Raw genomic sequence first — 17,489 nt, forward strand, 5'->3', positions numbered from 1 at the left:
AGAGAGCCAGCGCGAGTCCCATCGTGGGGGTAAACACTCAGTTCAGCTGACGCATTTCGAAGGCCAAACCTTCTTCATCAGAACTGGAGAAGAAGCTCCAGAAGAAGAAGGTTTGGCCTTCGAAACGCGTCAGTGGAACTGAGTGTTTACCCCCACGATGGGACTCGTGCTGGCTCTCTATCTCTGAAGTCCCTGTGAGGACTTACATGCCTGATTTTATTCGCTGTTTGTGAGTACCTTTCTTATTAATAAATTTTTGTTTACTGAGGTAATGCGCAAGGTTTGTGCGCTTCTCGTTTTTATTTCGCTTGTAGTGTTGGTCGGGTTTCCCCAGCCTTGTTTGGAGCCGCACAACCTTTGATGCACTGGTGGTCGCTGTTTTCCAGTTCTGGTTCCACCTATTTGCCACCCGCCTGGGTCCTAGAGCGCAGAAGAAATCGTGTTTGGTTTAGTGGGACAGCGGGAGTCAGGCCCAGGTGGCACAGGTCGCCTGTAGGAGTGCTGGTTGGTGGTCCACCCAGAAGCACAGCTGATGTACAGAGATAGGTCTACAGACAGGAGGCGCCTGTGCGTGGTATGCAAGCCCTTGTGGGATTTGGAGATTTACTGGGTAATCGGTTCAAGCCAAGGTCAGGTACCAGGTGGGAATCAGAGCAGATGTAGTCAGATGGGATAGCCGAGGTCATACACAGAGGAGTGAGAGAGTATCCTTTAGCCAAGCCAAGGTCAGATCAGGGGTTAAGTAGAGTAGACAGGTCCAAGAGCAAGCCGAGTCGGTATCAGGAAGTCACAGGTCACAGGAACAGGGCACGGGGAAGTGATGAACCTCCTTATAAAGGCCGTCTGGCACCAAACTGAGGCTGATGTGTGCTTCTGCGGCCATGCAGGGTACTAGCAGAAATGCCAGATCTTCCAGAACTTCTGCCGTGGACAGGACCCTGACAAGTATTGTTGGGTGTATAACAGTAATTTAGTCTAATAAGGTCTAAGGACTGCTAAAGAAGCAGATGACATCACATTACATAAATACATGTGTACCAGTAACAGGTGTGGACACCATATAGAGATACTAGTCTATCAGTTGTCAGTGTGGTCAGTATAGAAATACAGGTCTACCATAGGTAGGGATGGTCACCCTATACAAAGACTGGTCTACCAGATGTGGGTGTGGTCACCCTATACAGGTCTACCAGATGTGGGTGTGGTCACCCTATACAGGTCTACCAGATGTGGGTGTGGTCATCCTATACAGGTCTACCAGATGTGGGTGTGGTCACCCTATACAGGTCTACCAGATGTGGGTGTGGTCACCCTATACAGGTCTACAAGAAGTGGGTGTGGTCATCCTATACAGGTCTACCAGAAGTAGGTGCGGTCACCATATAGAAATACAGGTGTACCGGTTTGCCTTTTCAGGCTGATAACTTCATATTCTAGAACTGAAACTGTGACCATCTAATCTTCTATTCTTCTCCTTCAGATGAGGGATGTCCAGTTCAATCACCTAACCCGATTCCTGGGGGCTTGTATAGACCCTCCAAACATTTGTATTGTCACAGAGTATTGTCCCAGGGGCAGCCTACAGGTAAAATCTTGCTGCATATGTATACAGTACTATATATGGGGGTGTAATAAGAGGACTCCGAGCCAGTCACATCAGTCCCTGTACCAGAGGAGCTTACACTCTAATGTCCCCTCCCCCCACAGTCACATCAGTCTCTGTACCAGAGGAGCTTACACTCTAATGTCCCCTCACAGTCACATCAGTCTCTGTACCAGAGGAGCTTACACTCTAATGTCCCCCCACAGTCACATCAGTCTCTGTACCAGAGGAGCTTACACTCTAATGTCCCCCCACAGTCACATCAGTCTGTGCATTAGAGGAGCTTACACGCTAATGTCCCCTCCCCCACAGTCACATCAGTCTGTGTACCAGAGGAGCTTACACTCTAATGTCCCCTCCCCCACAGTCACAACAGTCTCTGCACCAGAGGAACTTACACTGTAATGTCCCCTCCCCCGCAGTCACATCAGTCTCTGTACCAGAGGAGCTTACACACTAATGTCCCCTCCCCCGCAGTCACATCAGTCTCTGTACCAGAGGAGCTTACACTCTAATGTCCCCTCCCCCGCAGTCACATCAGTCTCTGTACAGAGGAGCTTACACTCTAATGTCCCCTCCCCCGCAGTCACATCAGTCTCTGTACCAGAGGAACTTACACTGTAATGTCCCCTCCCCCGCAGTCACATCAGTCTCTGTACCAGAGGAGCTTACACACTAATGTCCCCTCCCCCACAGTCACATCAGTCTCTGTACAGAGGAGCTTACACTCTAATGTCCCCTCCCCCCACAGTCACATCAGTCTCTGTACCAGAGGAGCTTACACTCTAATGTCCCCTCACAGTCACATCAGTCTCTGTACCAGAGGAGCTTACACTCTAATGTCCCCCCACAGTCACATCAGTCTCTGTACCAGAGGAGCTTACACTCTAATGTCCCCCCACAGTCACATCAGTCTGTGCATTAGAGGAGCTTACACGCTAATGTCCCCTCCCCCACAGTCACATCAGTCTGTGTACCAGAGGAGCTTACACTCTAATGTCCCCTCCCCCACAGTCACAACAGTCTCTGCACCAGAGGAACTTACACTGTAATGTCCCCTCCCCCGCAGTCACATCAGTCTCTGTACCAGAGGAGCTTACACACTAATGTCCCCTCCCCCGCAGTCACATCAGTCTCTGTACCAGAGGAGCTTACACTCTAATGTCCCCTCCCCCGCAGTCACATCAGTCTCTGTACAGAGGAGCTTACACTCTAATGTCCCCTCCCCCGCAGTCACATCAGTCTCTGTACCAGAGGAACTTACACTGTAATGTCCCCTCCCCCGCAGTCACATCAGTCTCTGTACCAGAGGAGCTTACACACTAATGTCCCCTCCCCCACAGTCACATCAGTCTCTGTACAGAGGAGCTTACACTCTAATGTCCCCTCCCCCGCAGTCACATCAGTCTCTGTACCAGAGGAGCTTACACTCTAATGTCCCCTCCCCCACAGTCACATCAGTCTCTGTACCAGAGGAACTTACACTCTAATGATCCCCTCCCCCGCAGTCACATCAGTCTCTGTACTAGAAGAACTTACACTCTAATGTCCCCTCCCCCGCAGTCCCATCAGTCTCTGTACCAGAGGAGCTTACACTCTAATGATCCCCTCCCCCACAGTCACATCAGTCTCTGTACAGAGGAGCTTACACTCTAATGTCCCCTCCCCCGCAGTCACATCAGTCTCTGTACCAGAGGAGGTTACACTCTAATGATCCCCTCCCCCACAGTCCCATCAGTCTCTGTACCAGAGGAGCTTACACTCTAATGATCCCTTGCAGTCACATCAGTCAGGAGCTTACACTTTTTTGTTCCTGTTACACCATTGAATGACGGGAGGAATGTGGAGGTGTGATCTCTGTTCTCCTCTTTGTAGGACATACTGGAGAATGACAGCATCAACCTGGACTGGATGTTCCGGAATTCGCTGATTAATGACATTGTAAAGGTGAGTAGAGTTCCCCCACAATGTAAACGTACTGACCATTATCCTGGAGTCATCCAAGAACAATGCTCTTCTATGGCTTCCTGGGTAACTGGGGAAGTTATCCGGTTGGATGCTGCCACCCCATGTGACTCTGGTGGCCATTATGGGCCAGGCAGAGTTTATTTAAGATCCTGGTTCCCGGGTTTGGTGTGTATTTTACAAGTGGGTAGTGTGGGGACAAGTCACCCGTCTGTCAGGAAAAGTGAATAGTGGTAAGGAAAGGTTACAGATGAGTAGGGACAGGATAGGGACACAAAATTCTTCCTGGAATCCTCCCACTTGGGTGCAGACTGGCCAGGCCACATTTTGCCCTCTAGATAGATGTTGTCAGCATGCTCAAGACCTGCTCCATTCTCCATTGCCGTTACATCCTGTGAGTGTTTCCGGTCGAGTTCCATCCAGCCGGGCTGTTTGTAAATCAAACTTTGAGTTTTCTCACAACTGGACTCATTCATTGCCACCGCACCATGCTGCACCTCCCAACAGGCCAGTAAGAATTATTTTACACTACTATGTACTGATGGAAGCCTACATGGTCTTGCAATGTTCTGCTGGTACCAGCTATTCCTCAAGACTGGTTATTTTGTGTTCAAGACTGGTTGTGTCCCCCAGTGTTTACCTAGTGGTAAAAATTCCTAGTGTCCCCAAGTGGAGAAGATTCCTAGTGTCCCCAAGTGGAGAAGATTCCTAGTGTCCTCCAGTATTTCCTAGTAAAGAAGATTTCTAGTGTCCCCGTGTGTTTCCTAGTGGAGAAGATACCTAGTGTCCTGCAGTGTTTCTTAGTGGAGAAGACTCCTAGTGCCCCCCAGTGTTTCCTAGTGGAGAAGATTTTTAGTGTCCTCCAGTATTTCCTAGTGGAGAAGATTCCTAGTGTCCTCCAGTATTTCCTAGTGGAGAAGATTCCTAGTGTCCCCCTGTGTTTCTAGTGAAGAAGATTCCTAGTGTCCCCAGTATTTCCTAGTAGAGAAGATTCCTAGTGTCCTCCAGTATTTCCTAGTGGAGAAGATTCCTTGTGTCCTCCAGTATTTCCTAGTGGAGAAGATACCTAGTGTCCCCCTGTGTTTCCAGTGGAGAAGATTTCTAGTGTCCCCAGTATTTCCTAGTGGAGAAGATTCCTAGTGTCCCCAGTATTTCCTAGTGGAGATGATTACTAGTGTCCTCCAGTATTTCCTAGTGGAGGAGATTCCTAGTGTCCCCCCGTGTTTCCAGTGGAGAAGATTCCTAGTGTCCCCAGTATTTCCTAGTGGAGAAGATTCCTAGTGTCCTCCAGTATTTCCTACTGGAGAAGATTCCTAGTGTCCCCCAGTGTTTCTAGTGAAGAAGATTCCTAGTGTCCCCAGTATTTCCTAGTAGAGAAGATTCCTAGTGTCCTCCAGTATTTCCTAGTGGAGAAGATTCCTTGTGTCCTCCAGTATTTCCTAGTGGAGAAGATACCTAGTGTCCCCCTGTGTTTCTAGTGGAGAAGATTCCTAGTGTCCTCCAGTATTTCCTAGTGGAGAAGATTCCTAGGGTCCCCAGTATTTCCTAGTAGAGAAGATTCCTAGTGTCCTCCAGTATTTCCCAATGGAGAAGATTCCTTGTGTCCTCCAGTATTTCCTAGTAAAGAAGATTTCTAGTGTCCCCAGTATTTCCTAGTGGAGAAGATTCCTAGTGTCCTCCAGTATTTCCTAGTAAAGAAGATTCCTAGTGTCCTCCAGTATTTCCTAGTGGAGAAGATTCCTAGTGTCCCCAGTGTTTCCTAGTGGAGAAGATTCCTAGTGTCCTCCAGTATTTCCTAGTGGAGAAGATTCCTAGTGTCCCCAGTGTTTCCTAGTGAAGAAGATTCCTAGTGTCCCCAGTATTTCCTAGTAGAGAAGATTCCTAGTGTCCTCCAGTGTTTCCTAGTGGAGATGATTACTAGTGTCCTCCAGTATTTCCTAGTGGAGAAGATACCTAGTGTCCCCCTGTGTTTCCAGTGGAGAAGATTCCTAGTGTCCCCAGTATTTCCTAGTGGAGAAGATTCCTAGTGTCTCCAGTATTTCCTAGTGGAGAAGATTCCTAGTGTCCCCAGTATTTCCTAGTGGAGAAGATTCCTAGTGTCCTCCAGTGTTTCCTAGTGGAGATGATTACTAGTGTCTCCAGTATTTACCGGTGGAGATGATTCCTAGTGACCTCTAGGACCTACTTGCATCCTTGGTTTCCTGAGAAGCTTTCCAAGTCACCAATAGACTCCTAGTGCTCCTGATTTTCTGAGAGACTCCTAGTGATCCTGTACTCAGAACCGCCCTTGTCTTCAAGTGTCTCACAGTGCCTTCCAGTGCCCCCAGTGTCTTGCAGTCTGTCCCCAGTGACTCTCAATGTGTTCCTGCCTGTGACCTTCGGTATCCTTGTACCTGTTGTGTCCTCTGAGTATTCCAATGTCCTTGTCCCTTTGTGCCCCTTGTTTTCCTCTACCAGCTTTCAGCCTCCCTGCACCTCTGTGACCCCCCTTCCCTGTGAGTTTCAGCCGGCCTTTCATTATCAGTACCTGTGTCTGCAGTCTGTTCAGTGCCTTCCAGTGTATTTCTAGCCTGTTTTCCAGTCTGTGTTCCTGTGACCTTCTACCTAGAGAGTCTCTTTGCATTGCTATTAATTACAAGTTCTCCTGAGTATGTCTGTTCACTTGTTTCCTGGTGTCTGTGTGTTTTTGTGCACTTCTGCCAGCTTGGGCTGTACTCCCTACTGTCCTGTGATCCCTGTGCCTCAGCGCCTAAAGGAATTCTACCTGATTAGCAGCCTTTATTTCCCAGTAGCGGGTGAAACAAGGGGTTGCAACCTGGGAATCATCTGCAGTCCAATCCTTCTTCACCCTCAGGAGCTCTGGAGGTGGTTCCTTAGAACCTGCATCTCAACCTCTCCAAGGGCCCACACCTTCACTATATTTTTGGGTGGTCTGGGTTCCTCTCCATCAGTTCCAATAGGTATCCTCACTATCCTAGACTAGACTTCTCATGCACCCCAACTGTATCCTGTGTACCTGCATTTTCTGGGACCCCTGTGCACCTCTGTGTTCCTCATACATACTCTTACCCCTGTATTACTGTATGCTTAACTGCTATAGGAGACTCCTGTACTCCTGTCTCCCTATGAGCCCAGCACCCCAGTGCTGTAGGTCTCTCTTACTAGTATTCTGTGCCCTGCCTGCCTATAAGAACAGTACCCCAGTGCTGCGCATTAATCCAGTATTCCATGCTCTTTGGTCAATTGTAACCTTCATGGCTGTGCTCTCTGACTACATTGCCATCCAGGCAGGCTGCATGGAGGGTCCATGATTCCCAACCATATGTGACAACCCCATTCATGACACCTGGTGGGCATTCGTGTTTACAAAACCCAACTTCATGAGTCCCCGGAGAAAAGCAGGACCCATATGTCTTCAATCATCCTGTATGGAGAACTAAGTCTCCCAAGTCTGTGGGGTCCCTAATCAGTCTCTCATCCTTCAGGGACACCAACATGTTTCAGAACAGCAGACTGACTTCAATAGTAGCAAACCTGGCAGGAGCCTCCTTCCTGGGATAACGTCATTTTATAATCCCTCACTGTCACATATACCCCAAATTACCCCATATTATCCACCATTATGCTCCATAATCAGTCAATGCCTCCAGATCACCACCATGTGGAATGGTGACGGTATTATTAGCAGTGACAGGTGCTCTTGTAAGTAAATAAGAACCCCCCCTGACATTTTTAGAGATGGGAGGGTCAGATTCTCAGAGAGGTTCCAGGAGGTATGTGGAGCTCTTCCAGAATTCCAGATATTTGTTCTTTACTTTGTTGTCTGATATTCAGCACCACAGGCTGAACAAATATTCTACATGAACTCTTTCTGTCCCACATGAGGGGGGGGGAGGGTTCATTAAAATTTTAGATCATAAGCTTACCGCACACTCATTCTTCACACAAGGATTCTTCCAAGAACTCAGTGACCTCAATGCCACAAACACTGACCACAAATTGCCCTACTGGATGTACTTCCAGATCCGTCACTTCCTAAATTCAGCTAAAAATAGAAAGCTTTTCAGACGACCACTTACCCCATTTGTGGACTGATGCCTCTAGAAGACCACTCTCTCATTTCATTGCGGAAATCTTTTCTTTTTTTTATTTTGCTCCTTTCCTTTGAAGGATCTTCTGTCTTCTCAGTCTTGGGAAACTGACCTCGGTCAATTGTTTTCTGCAGAACAATGAGAACATAGGAATATTCTCATGATTAGAGTCTCAGTCAACATAATTATCAAAGAAACAAATGGCAAGATATCCTGGAGATGGTATCATACCCCATTAACACTGTACCATATTTCCCCAGATTGACCTGATACATGCTGGGGGTGTCAAAAGGATGGTGGTTCTACTTGCCCTCTGTGTGGTCAGCAAAAACGTTCTCTACACCATAGACTATGGCTCTGTCCTATGATTTCCACACTCTGGAAGCAAGTGGTCAACTTCATATCACGTATCACATCTTTTCAACTTCCCATCCACCCGCTACCTCTTCTCTTTGGATACATGGATCAACCAGTTATCGGTCTCTTCTCTTCCCAAACATCCTCTTTCAGAAATAACAAACCCTGGATGTCCACGTACCTATTAATAGCAAGATGGGCTATTCTTCGTAAATGGATCTCCAACTCCCCTCCGACTCTATCCGACATCAAACAAGAGCTTAACTCTCTTCTACGTCTTGACACTCGATTTGATCATTCCCCCGACATCTTCAAAGGAGTCTCTTTATTTTTGTAAATGGAAATCCTACATCACAGGATCCATGCTCACACCAGAGCAGTCTTTTTTTTCTCCAGAACTCCAGCATCTTGAGCAGTCCATTGTGATCTTCCACGAGTTCCGAGCTCTCGGGACCATGTGACTATTGAGCGCTTATTTGTGGGTTTGATAACTATGCCACTATATGGAACTCTCTTTATCGTACCGGCTTTCTCTCCATTTTTCTGCATATTTCTTTACCTTCTTCCTCATCTTTATTTTGACCCTATGTTTCACCTTCTACTTTAGGTTCGTACATATACAAGGTTCTCACTAGGCCTCAGAGACATACATCAGGCAACTGGAGTCTGACATATCCTTCATTCCACTTTACCCTAGGCGGAACCGCGCCCGATGGCTTCCCTCTATTCTCTCTAGTCTCTATCTCTAGTCCTCTCTCCCTTTGCTCTCTCTTTTTACCATCTCTCCTTACTCCCCTTAGGTCCCTGGACAACATCTCCGTCTCCTAGTATTTTCCTCTACTCCAACCTACACAGCACTTCAATCATCTTTCACCACTATCTTCAGTCTCTGAACTACTTCAATTATTACATCTACTTTTTATCCTCTCCCCTTACACTCTCAATTTATATTTCTGCTCTATTTCCCCCCCTACCCCCTTTCCTAGTCCCAGTCTATAAAACTATGATTGTTTCTTCTCTCATCACCCCCCCCCCCCCTTCACTTGATTTGTTAATGCTTATTAACACCTGACACCCGTATACATCTCATTCATCCAATTCCAAGTCCCCTACACTCCACTGAAACCACCCTCCTCAAAATCACTAACGACCTACTAACCGCCAAAGCCAAAGGCGACTACTCTGTCCTTCTCCTGGACCTCTCCGCGGCCTTCGACATAGTTGACCACCCCCTCCTCCTTAATAAACTACTCTCCCTTGGCATCAGAGACTCCGCTCTCTCCTGGTTCTCCTCCTATCTTTCCCAACGCTCCTTCAGCGTTTCCTACAACGGTGCCACCTCCCCTGCCTGTTGGGGTCCCCCAAGGCTCTGTCCTTGGACCCCTTCTCTTCTCCATCTACACCACCTCCCTTGGCAAACTCATACACTCCCACGGCTTCAACTACCATCTCTACGCTGATGACACTCAAGTTTACCATCTCCACCCCTCACCTCACCCCCACAGTCTCCGCCTGCATCACTCACCTCCTAAACGACATCTCAGACTGGATGTCACTCCATTTCCTCAAGTTAAACCTCTCCAAAACTGAGCTCCTCGTCTTTCCCACTTCCCGCACCCCCTCCCACCCTTTCCATCACTACCAACAACACCACCATCAATCCCACCCCGCAAGCCAAAGTCCTTGGTGTCATTCTGGACTCAAACCTTTCCAACTGCTCCACATCTGCCTCCCCCCTCTGCCTATCCCTCCACTGGCTCCCAGTTGCCCAACTCATCAAATTTAAACTACTAACTCTGACCTATAAAGCCATTCACAATACTGCCCCCAACTACCTTACCAACCTGATTCCCAAATACCACCCTACCCGTACCCTTCGCTCTTCACAGGACCTCCTTCTATCTTGCTCCCTGGTCTCCTCCTCCCACGCACGACTGCAAGACTTCTCCAGGTCCTCCCCCATCCTCTGGAACTCACTACCCCAATCCATCAGACTGTCATCTTCCCTCCTCACCTTCAGGCGCTCCCTCAAAACCCACCTCTTCAGGGAAGCCTACCCTACCCTCACCTAGCAGCCGTTCCCCTTCATTCCTCCCACCACTCCATCCCCCACAGCCACTTCCTCCTGTACCACTACCCCCTCCCTCCTAGATTGTAAGCTCGAAAGAGTAGGGCCCTCTAACCCCTCGTGTGCTGTTTGTAGTTGCTGTTCTGTTTTATGTATTGTCCCCCCCCTCTATTGTACAGCGCTGAGCAAACCCTTTGGCGCTATATAAACTCCATGTAATGTAATGTAATACTCTCTTGCTTTGTACTTCTTCTCTCTACATTCATCCTATTTCCTCACCATTTTCCTTATGATCTTTTCTCAATACTGCCCTGACTAATGTTGAGGATGCTTTGATGTTACATTTGGGGGATAATGGTCCTTCCCCCAAAGTCTACCCTCTGGAAGGAGGTACAATCCTTCATAACTGACTGCACCCTAGAATTCCAACCAGTGCCATCCCTTCTTAACTTCTTTGGAAAACAAAATGCATTCTCCTTCTACAACCACTAAATGCAGCGAAAAACACAATCCCAAGACACTGGAAGTCACCCCAACCGTCCAATGGCCAACATGGAAGAGTTAATCCATACAAAACAATATGACTCACTGTCTACATACCCGGGCAAGATGGCACCTGTTCACATTCACCTCCACTTATAAAACCACAAAACCGCCTTCATTTGACAGACATTTCACTTCTTCGTTACGCAGTGATGATCTCAATTATAGGTCAACCCTTCCCTAGTGGGAATCCAGACCCCCCCTCCCCCACAGAGACATGGGGGGGGGGACATAGAAGCCCCTTGGGCTGGCAATCATTACAGAGCTCCTCCAACCTTCACCAACCCCTCTTTCATCTTCCTCTACTCTTGAATTCCCTGACCTCCACCTCGCCTCTTCACCCACCCCTCTTCCGACCTACCACACCCTCTAATTCCCGGATCCCCACCTCCCCTATTTACCCACCCCTCCATCTTACATGGAAGCCCCTTGGGCTGGCCATCATTACAGAGCTCCTTCAACCTTCACCTACCCTTCTTTCAACCTCCTTCATTTTCTGATTCCCTGACCTCCACCTGGCTTCACTCATCCCTCTTCCGACCTCCCACACCCTCTAATTCCCAGACCCTCACCTCCCCTATTTATCCACCCCTCCTTTTTACTCTTCCACCCCTTCATCTGACATGGAAGCCCCTTGGGCTGGCCATCAATACAGAGCTCCTCCAACCTTCACCCACCCCTCTTTCAATTTCCTCCACTCTCTAATTCCCTGACCTCCACCTGGCCTCTTCACCCACCCCTCTTCCAACCTCCCGAACCCTCTATTTCCTGAACCCCAACTTCCTCTCTTTAGCCACCCCTCCTTTTTATCCTTCTACCCCTCCATCTGACATGGAAGCCCCTTGGGCTGGCCATCATTACAGAGCTCCTAAAAACCTTCAACTACCCCTTTTTCAACCTCCTCCACTCTGATTCCCTGACCTCCACCTGGCCTCTTCACCCAACCCTCTTCCGACCTCCCACACCCTCTTATTCTCAGATTCCCACTTCCCCTCTTTACCCACCCCTCCTTTTTACTCTTCCACCCGTCCATCCTCTGACAATAACTCCCCTTCTTTCTCTGTCACCCTACTCCTTTTATAGGCCCCCTGTGACCACCCAAAAAAAGCTTCCTAGATGATTCTGTCTAATATATACTTGGACATTGGATCAGCTACAGGAGAAGAACCTTCCAGATGGTTAACGCTCTATAAATGGAAATTTACGTCTGTTTTTCCTACTATAGCATTAACACTGTACATCATCTGCAGAATACTTACCTACCTGAAGGTAGACAACCAACCTCCACCGGATTACAAGTCTGAGACCCTAACCTTTCCTTATTAAACCCTTCCAAGTCCCCCTCAGTCTTTCCACCCCACAAACTGCCCCTTCCTTTTCTTTGTATCACCATTCGAACTGTAAAATGAATAAGTCACTATGGACCCCTTCTTACAAACCTGAATGTTGTACCAGCTTTCCTTGCCTTAGCACTATCACAAAAAATCGCTAGTATCATTATTGAATTGTCAATGAATTTGATGGATGTACGATAAATATGAAATGTACAGTCCAATCTTGTCACGAGCTGTAATTTTTTGGGTCGTGTTTCATTAAAAACAAGAAGTTGACAGCAATAGGGATCTGCTAATCTATTGTATTATTGACACAAGTTTAGACAGGTTCTCTTACTAGACCCCATTCCCTTTCCCATTGTATCCTTGTTATGTGTGACCTGCAGGGCCCTCAAAGGCCTTCACCTTTCATCAGATGTGTCTGTTGGTAATGTTCCTCCTGCTGTCTCCTCAGGGAATGTGTTTCTTGCACCGCAGCATCATCGGCACCCATGGGAACCTCAAGTCCTCCAACTGTGTAGTGGACAGCCGATTCGTACTAAAGATCACCGACTATGGATTGGCCAGCTTCCGCTCCAGCTGCGATGCAGAAGATGTCTATGCCTTGTATGCCAGTGGGTGTGAATGTCCACAATTGCCTCATATTCACCCAATTTCAGGCTGAACCTTCCCTGGGCCCTCTTCAGCTTATAAATGGCTCTGTATAAAGATCGATATATTTATGACCCCTGTATATGAATGTACATATACATAGCCAACAGTCTGAGGGCAACTTACCATCACACCTATATGATCTTGTTGGACATCCCATTTCAAAGTCTTGACATTGTTATAGAGTTACCCCTCCTTTCTCCCATGGCCATTAATATAGAGTTGTCTCCTTTCTGGCTAAACCATCCTTCACTTTCTGGGAAGACTTTTTACAAGATTGGTTGTCGGTGGGAATTTGTGCCCATTTGTAAGGTCAGATACTGATTTTAGATGAGAAGACCAGGCTCACCATTGGCATTCCAATTTAACCCAAAGGTGTTCACTAGGGTTGAGCTCAGGGATCTGTGCAGGACACCAGATGGGTGTAGTAGTATAGTATGTCTCCTATAGATTGTAATAGGGATCTCACCCCCCACCATGGAAGAGTGTTCAGTATATAGATTGCAATGGAGGTCTCATTGTCCCTCAGGATAGTGTCCAGAATATAGATTGTGATGGGGGTCTCACTGTACCCCAGGATAGTGTCCAGAATATAGATTGTGATGGGAGTCGCACTGTCCCCCTGGATAGTGTCCAGAATATAGATTGTGATGGGGGTCTCACTGTACCCCTGGATAGTGTCCAAAATATAGATTGTGATGGGGATCCCATTGCCCCAGGATAGTATCCAGCATATAGATTGGTATGGGGGTCCCATTGTATCCCGGGATAGTGTCCAGCATATAGATTATAATGGGGGTGGGGTCTCATTATCCCAGGGATAGTGTCCAGCATATAGATTGTGATGGGGGGTCTCAGTGCCCTCTGGGATAGAGTCCATCATATAGATTGTGATGGGGGTCTGATTGTCCCCCAGGATAATGTCCAGCATATAGATTGTGATGGGGGTCTCATTGCCTCTGGAGACAGTGTCCTCTATATAGACTGATGGGGGTCCAGGGGAGATAGTGTTCAGTATATAGACTGATGGGGGTCTCATTGCCCCTTGGGATAGTGTCCAGCATATGAATTGTGATGGGAGTCTCACTGCACCCGGAAAAGTGTCCAGTATATAGACTAATGGGGGTCCAGGGGGATAGTGTCCAGTATATAGACTGATGGGGGTCTCATTGCCCCCTGGGATAGTGTCCAGCATATAGATTGTGATGGGAGTCTCAATCCCCCAGGATAGTGTCCAGCCTATGAATTGTGATGGGAATCTCAATGCACCCGGGAAAGCGGCCAGTATATAGACTAATGGGGGTCCAGGGGGATAGTGTCCAGTATATAGACTGATGAGGGTCTCATTGGCCCCTGGGATAGTGTCCAGCATATAGATTGTGATGGGAGTCTCAATCCCCCAGGATAGTGTCCAGCATATAGATTGGTATGGGGGTCCCATTGTATCCCGGGATAGTGTCCAGCATATAGATTATAATGGGGGTGGGGTCTCATTATCCCAGGGATAGTGTCCAGCATATAGATTGTGATGGGGGGTCTCAGTGCCCTCTGGGATAGAGTCCATCATATAGATTGTGATGGGGGTCTGATTGTCCCCCAGGATAATGTCCAGCATATAGATTGTGATGGGGGTCTCATTGCCTCTGGAGACAGTGTCCTCTATATAGACTGACGGGGGTCCAGGGGAGATAGTGTTCATTATATAGACTGATGGGGGTCTCACTGCCCCTTGGGATAGTGTCCAGCATATGAATTGTGATGGGAGTCTCACTGCACCCGGAAAAGTGTCCAGTATATAGACTAATGGGGGTCCAGGGGGATAGTGTCCAGTATATAGACTGATGGGAGTCTCATTGCCCCCTGGGATAGTGTCCAGCATATAGATTGTGATGGGAGTCTCAATCCCCCAGGATAGTGTCCAGCCTATGAATTGTGATGGGAATCTCACTGCACCCGGGAAAGCGGCCAGTATATAGACTAATGGGGGTCCAGGGGGATAGTGTCCAGTATATAGACTGATGAGGGTCTCATTGGCCCCTGGGATAGTGTCCAGCATATAGATTGTGATGGGAGTCTCAATCCCCCAGGATAGTGTCCAGCCTATGAATTGTGATGGGAGTCTCACTGCACCCAGGAAAGCATCCAGTATATAGACTAATGGGGGTCCAGGGGGATAGTGTCCAGTATATAGATTGTGATGGGGGTCTGGTTGCTCCTCCGGGATGGTGTCCAGCATATAGACAGCCTGGGTCTGAAGTTCCCAATAAACTCATTGGGGTGTCACTGTCACCTCTTATAAATGGCCCCTTTATTCCAATGTCCCCCACTATAATGTACAGCGCTGAGCGACCTGTTGGCGCTTTATAAATCCTGTATAACAATAATAATATACCGTGTCCATGGGAGACATATTGAGCAATGATGGCCTTGTATGACATAGTAGCTGATAGCGGTTCTTCTTCCTGTACAGAGAAGCTGTGGACGGCCCCGGAGCTCCTGCGGATGGCCAGACCCCCGCCTCAGGGCACACAGAAAGGTGATGTCTACAGCTTCGGGATCATACTGCAGGAGATTGCCCTGAGGAATGGGGCCTTCTACATCCAGGGCATGGACCTCAGCCCCAAAGGTAACCACTGCTGAGTTAATTTACTGATGGATGGAGGGTGTGTGTAGGGTGGAGCAGATATCAGGATTTAACCCCCCCCCCCCCACACACACACACTCCTACTTTCTGAGTGCCTGGTGCCACTGGGATATTTGAGGGGAATCCTTGTAAGGGCATAAATCATTACAGAGCTTCTAAACTTTGTCCACTCCATCCAAAAAAAAAAAAAAGAAGAAGAAGCTGTTACTTCTTAGCGGCTCTGCAAGGCTCCTGATCATATCATGGATGGTGGAGGAATTGGTCCTGTTCTCTGCTGTTCCTGGGGTCCTCAGTAGCGGTTGTCTGAGGTGGAGGTGCAGGGGAAGGGGACAAGTGACCCCCCCCACCATGGGGAATAAATTGTCAGTTCTTGGTGGAGCTGAGTGTGAAGCTTTATTGCAGTAAAGCACACAAAGTAGTGGGAAGCCAGAAGTGTAAGGTGGGCACCAGTCCAAACCATTTCCAGCAGTGATGGGCAGCAAGGAGTAACTCAGATTTGTGATCTCCAATGCTTTACTAAATGGAAATGAATTGTTCCAAACAAGGCTTCTCAAGGTTCTCCAACATGTTTAGCAATGATCTTTGGGGGTCCCAACCAAGAACCTTGAGGCCTGCCAACACGTTGCAAAGTTATGTTTGAGGGTTCAAAACAAGAATCTCAAGGCGCTTCAACATATTTCCCAATAATGTTTGGGGATTCCATACAAGAACCTTGCAATCCTCCAATGCAATTCACAATATTTGGGAGTCTTACTTGAAGAACCCTAAGGTCCTCCAATGCATTTCACAATGATGTATGGGGAACCAGTATATAATATCGGTGTGGGCTGGGTGTCTGCTGATTTTTGTTGTCCTGTGGCCCCTGGCTCTCCCTCCCACAGATCACATCACTCTGACAAAGTCCTGAAATATGAAAAGATCTTTTGGTTCCTCTCATTATTTTAAGCTGTTGGAATATGTGGGCTTCATATAATCTGTCGTCCATGTCCTCCCTCCAGAGATTGTCCAGAAGGTCCGGAATGGCCAGCGTCCATTCTTTCGGCCCACTGTGGACACCAGCTGTCACAGCGAGGAGTTGGGTATCCTCATGGACCGATGTTGGGCGGAGGAGCCGCTGGACCGTCCAGACTTTAGCCAGATTAAGATGTACATCTGCAAGTTCAACAAGTGAGTGATTGTAGAAGGGAAGGAAGATATCCTGCATGGTGAAGGGGTGTGATGTCCTACATCATGGGGAGGAGACAATATCCTACATCTTGATGGAGGGGGTGATATCAAGGGTGGTGGGGTATGCTACATGCTCAGGTGGCAGAGGGTAACCTACATCCCAGGGAGGAGGGGATGTCTTCATCCAGAGGAGGGGGATGTCTTCACCCAGAGGAGGTGATATTCTTACTCCCAGGAATGGGGGGTATCTTACACCCTGGTGTGAAGGGGATATCTTATATCCAGGGAGAGGATGTCTACATCCAGAGGAGGAGGGGATATCCTTACTCCCAGGAATGGGGGAATCCTGGTAAGAGGGGGATATCTTATATCCAGGGGAGGGGATGTCTACATCCAGAGGAGGAGGGGATATCCTTACTCCCAGGAATGGGGGGGGGGTATCTTACACCCTGGTGTGAAGGGGATATCTTATATCCAGGGGATCAGATGTCTACATCCAGAGGAGGAGGGGATATCCTTACTCCCAGGAATGGGGGAATCCTGGTAAGAGGGGGATATCTTATATCCAGGGGAGGGGATGTCTACATCCAGAGGAGGAGGGGATATCCTTACTCCCAGGAATGGGGGGGGGGTATCTTACACCCTGGTGTGAAGGGGATATCTTATATCCAGGGGATCAGATGTCTACATCCAGAGGAGGAGGGGATATCCTTACTCCCAGGAATGGGGGAATCCTGGTAAGAGGGGGATATCTTATATCCAGGGAGGGGATGTCTACATCCAGAGGAGGAGGGGATATCCTTACTCCCAGGAATGGGGGGGGGGGGGTATCTTACACCCTGGTGTGAAGGGGATATCTTATATCCAGGGGATCAGATGTCTACATCCAGAGGAGGAGGGGATATCCTTACTCCCAGGAATGGGGGAATCCTGGTAAGAGGGGGATATCTTATATCCAGGGAGGGGATGTCTACATCCAGAGGAGGGGATATCCTTACTCCCAGGAATGGGGGGGGGGGGATATTTTATATCCAGGGAGGGGATGTCTACATCCAGAGGAGGAGGA

The 17,489-nt window shown here is 48.2% G+C and overlaps 1 protein-coding gene across 1 annotated transcript in view; it reads left to right on the forward strand.

The window, feature by feature from the left end:
- Positions 1–17,489, forward strand: part of NPR2 (natriuretic peptide receptor 2) — a gene marked incomplete at its 5' end in the record, with an annotated part of 88,855 nt that overhangs the window by 38,587 nt on the left and 32,779 nt on the right. Inside the window, 5 exons of the mRNA XM_089665571.1 lie at positions 1,481–1,585; positions 3,479–3,550; positions 12,416–12,575; positions 15,083–15,238; positions 16,255–16,423. Coding sequence (XP_089521697.1) covers positions 1,481–1,585; positions 3,479–3,550; positions 12,416–12,575; positions 15,083–15,238; positions 16,255–16,423 — 662 coding nt within the window. The remainder of the gene's footprint in view (positions 1–1,480; positions 1,586–3,478; positions 3,551–12,415; positions 12,576–15,082; positions 15,239–16,254; positions 16,424–17,489) is intronic.

Source organism: Staurois parvus, unplaced genomic scaffold (genome assembly GCF_062004578.1).
Source record: "Staurois parvus isolate SC_StPar_1 unplaced genomic scaffold, SC_StPar_1.0 ptg002244l, whole genome shotgun sequence".
In the NCBI taxonomy this organism is placed as follows: domain Eukaryota; kingdom Metazoa; phylum Chordata; class Amphibia; order Anura; family Ranidae; genus Staurois; species Staurois parvus.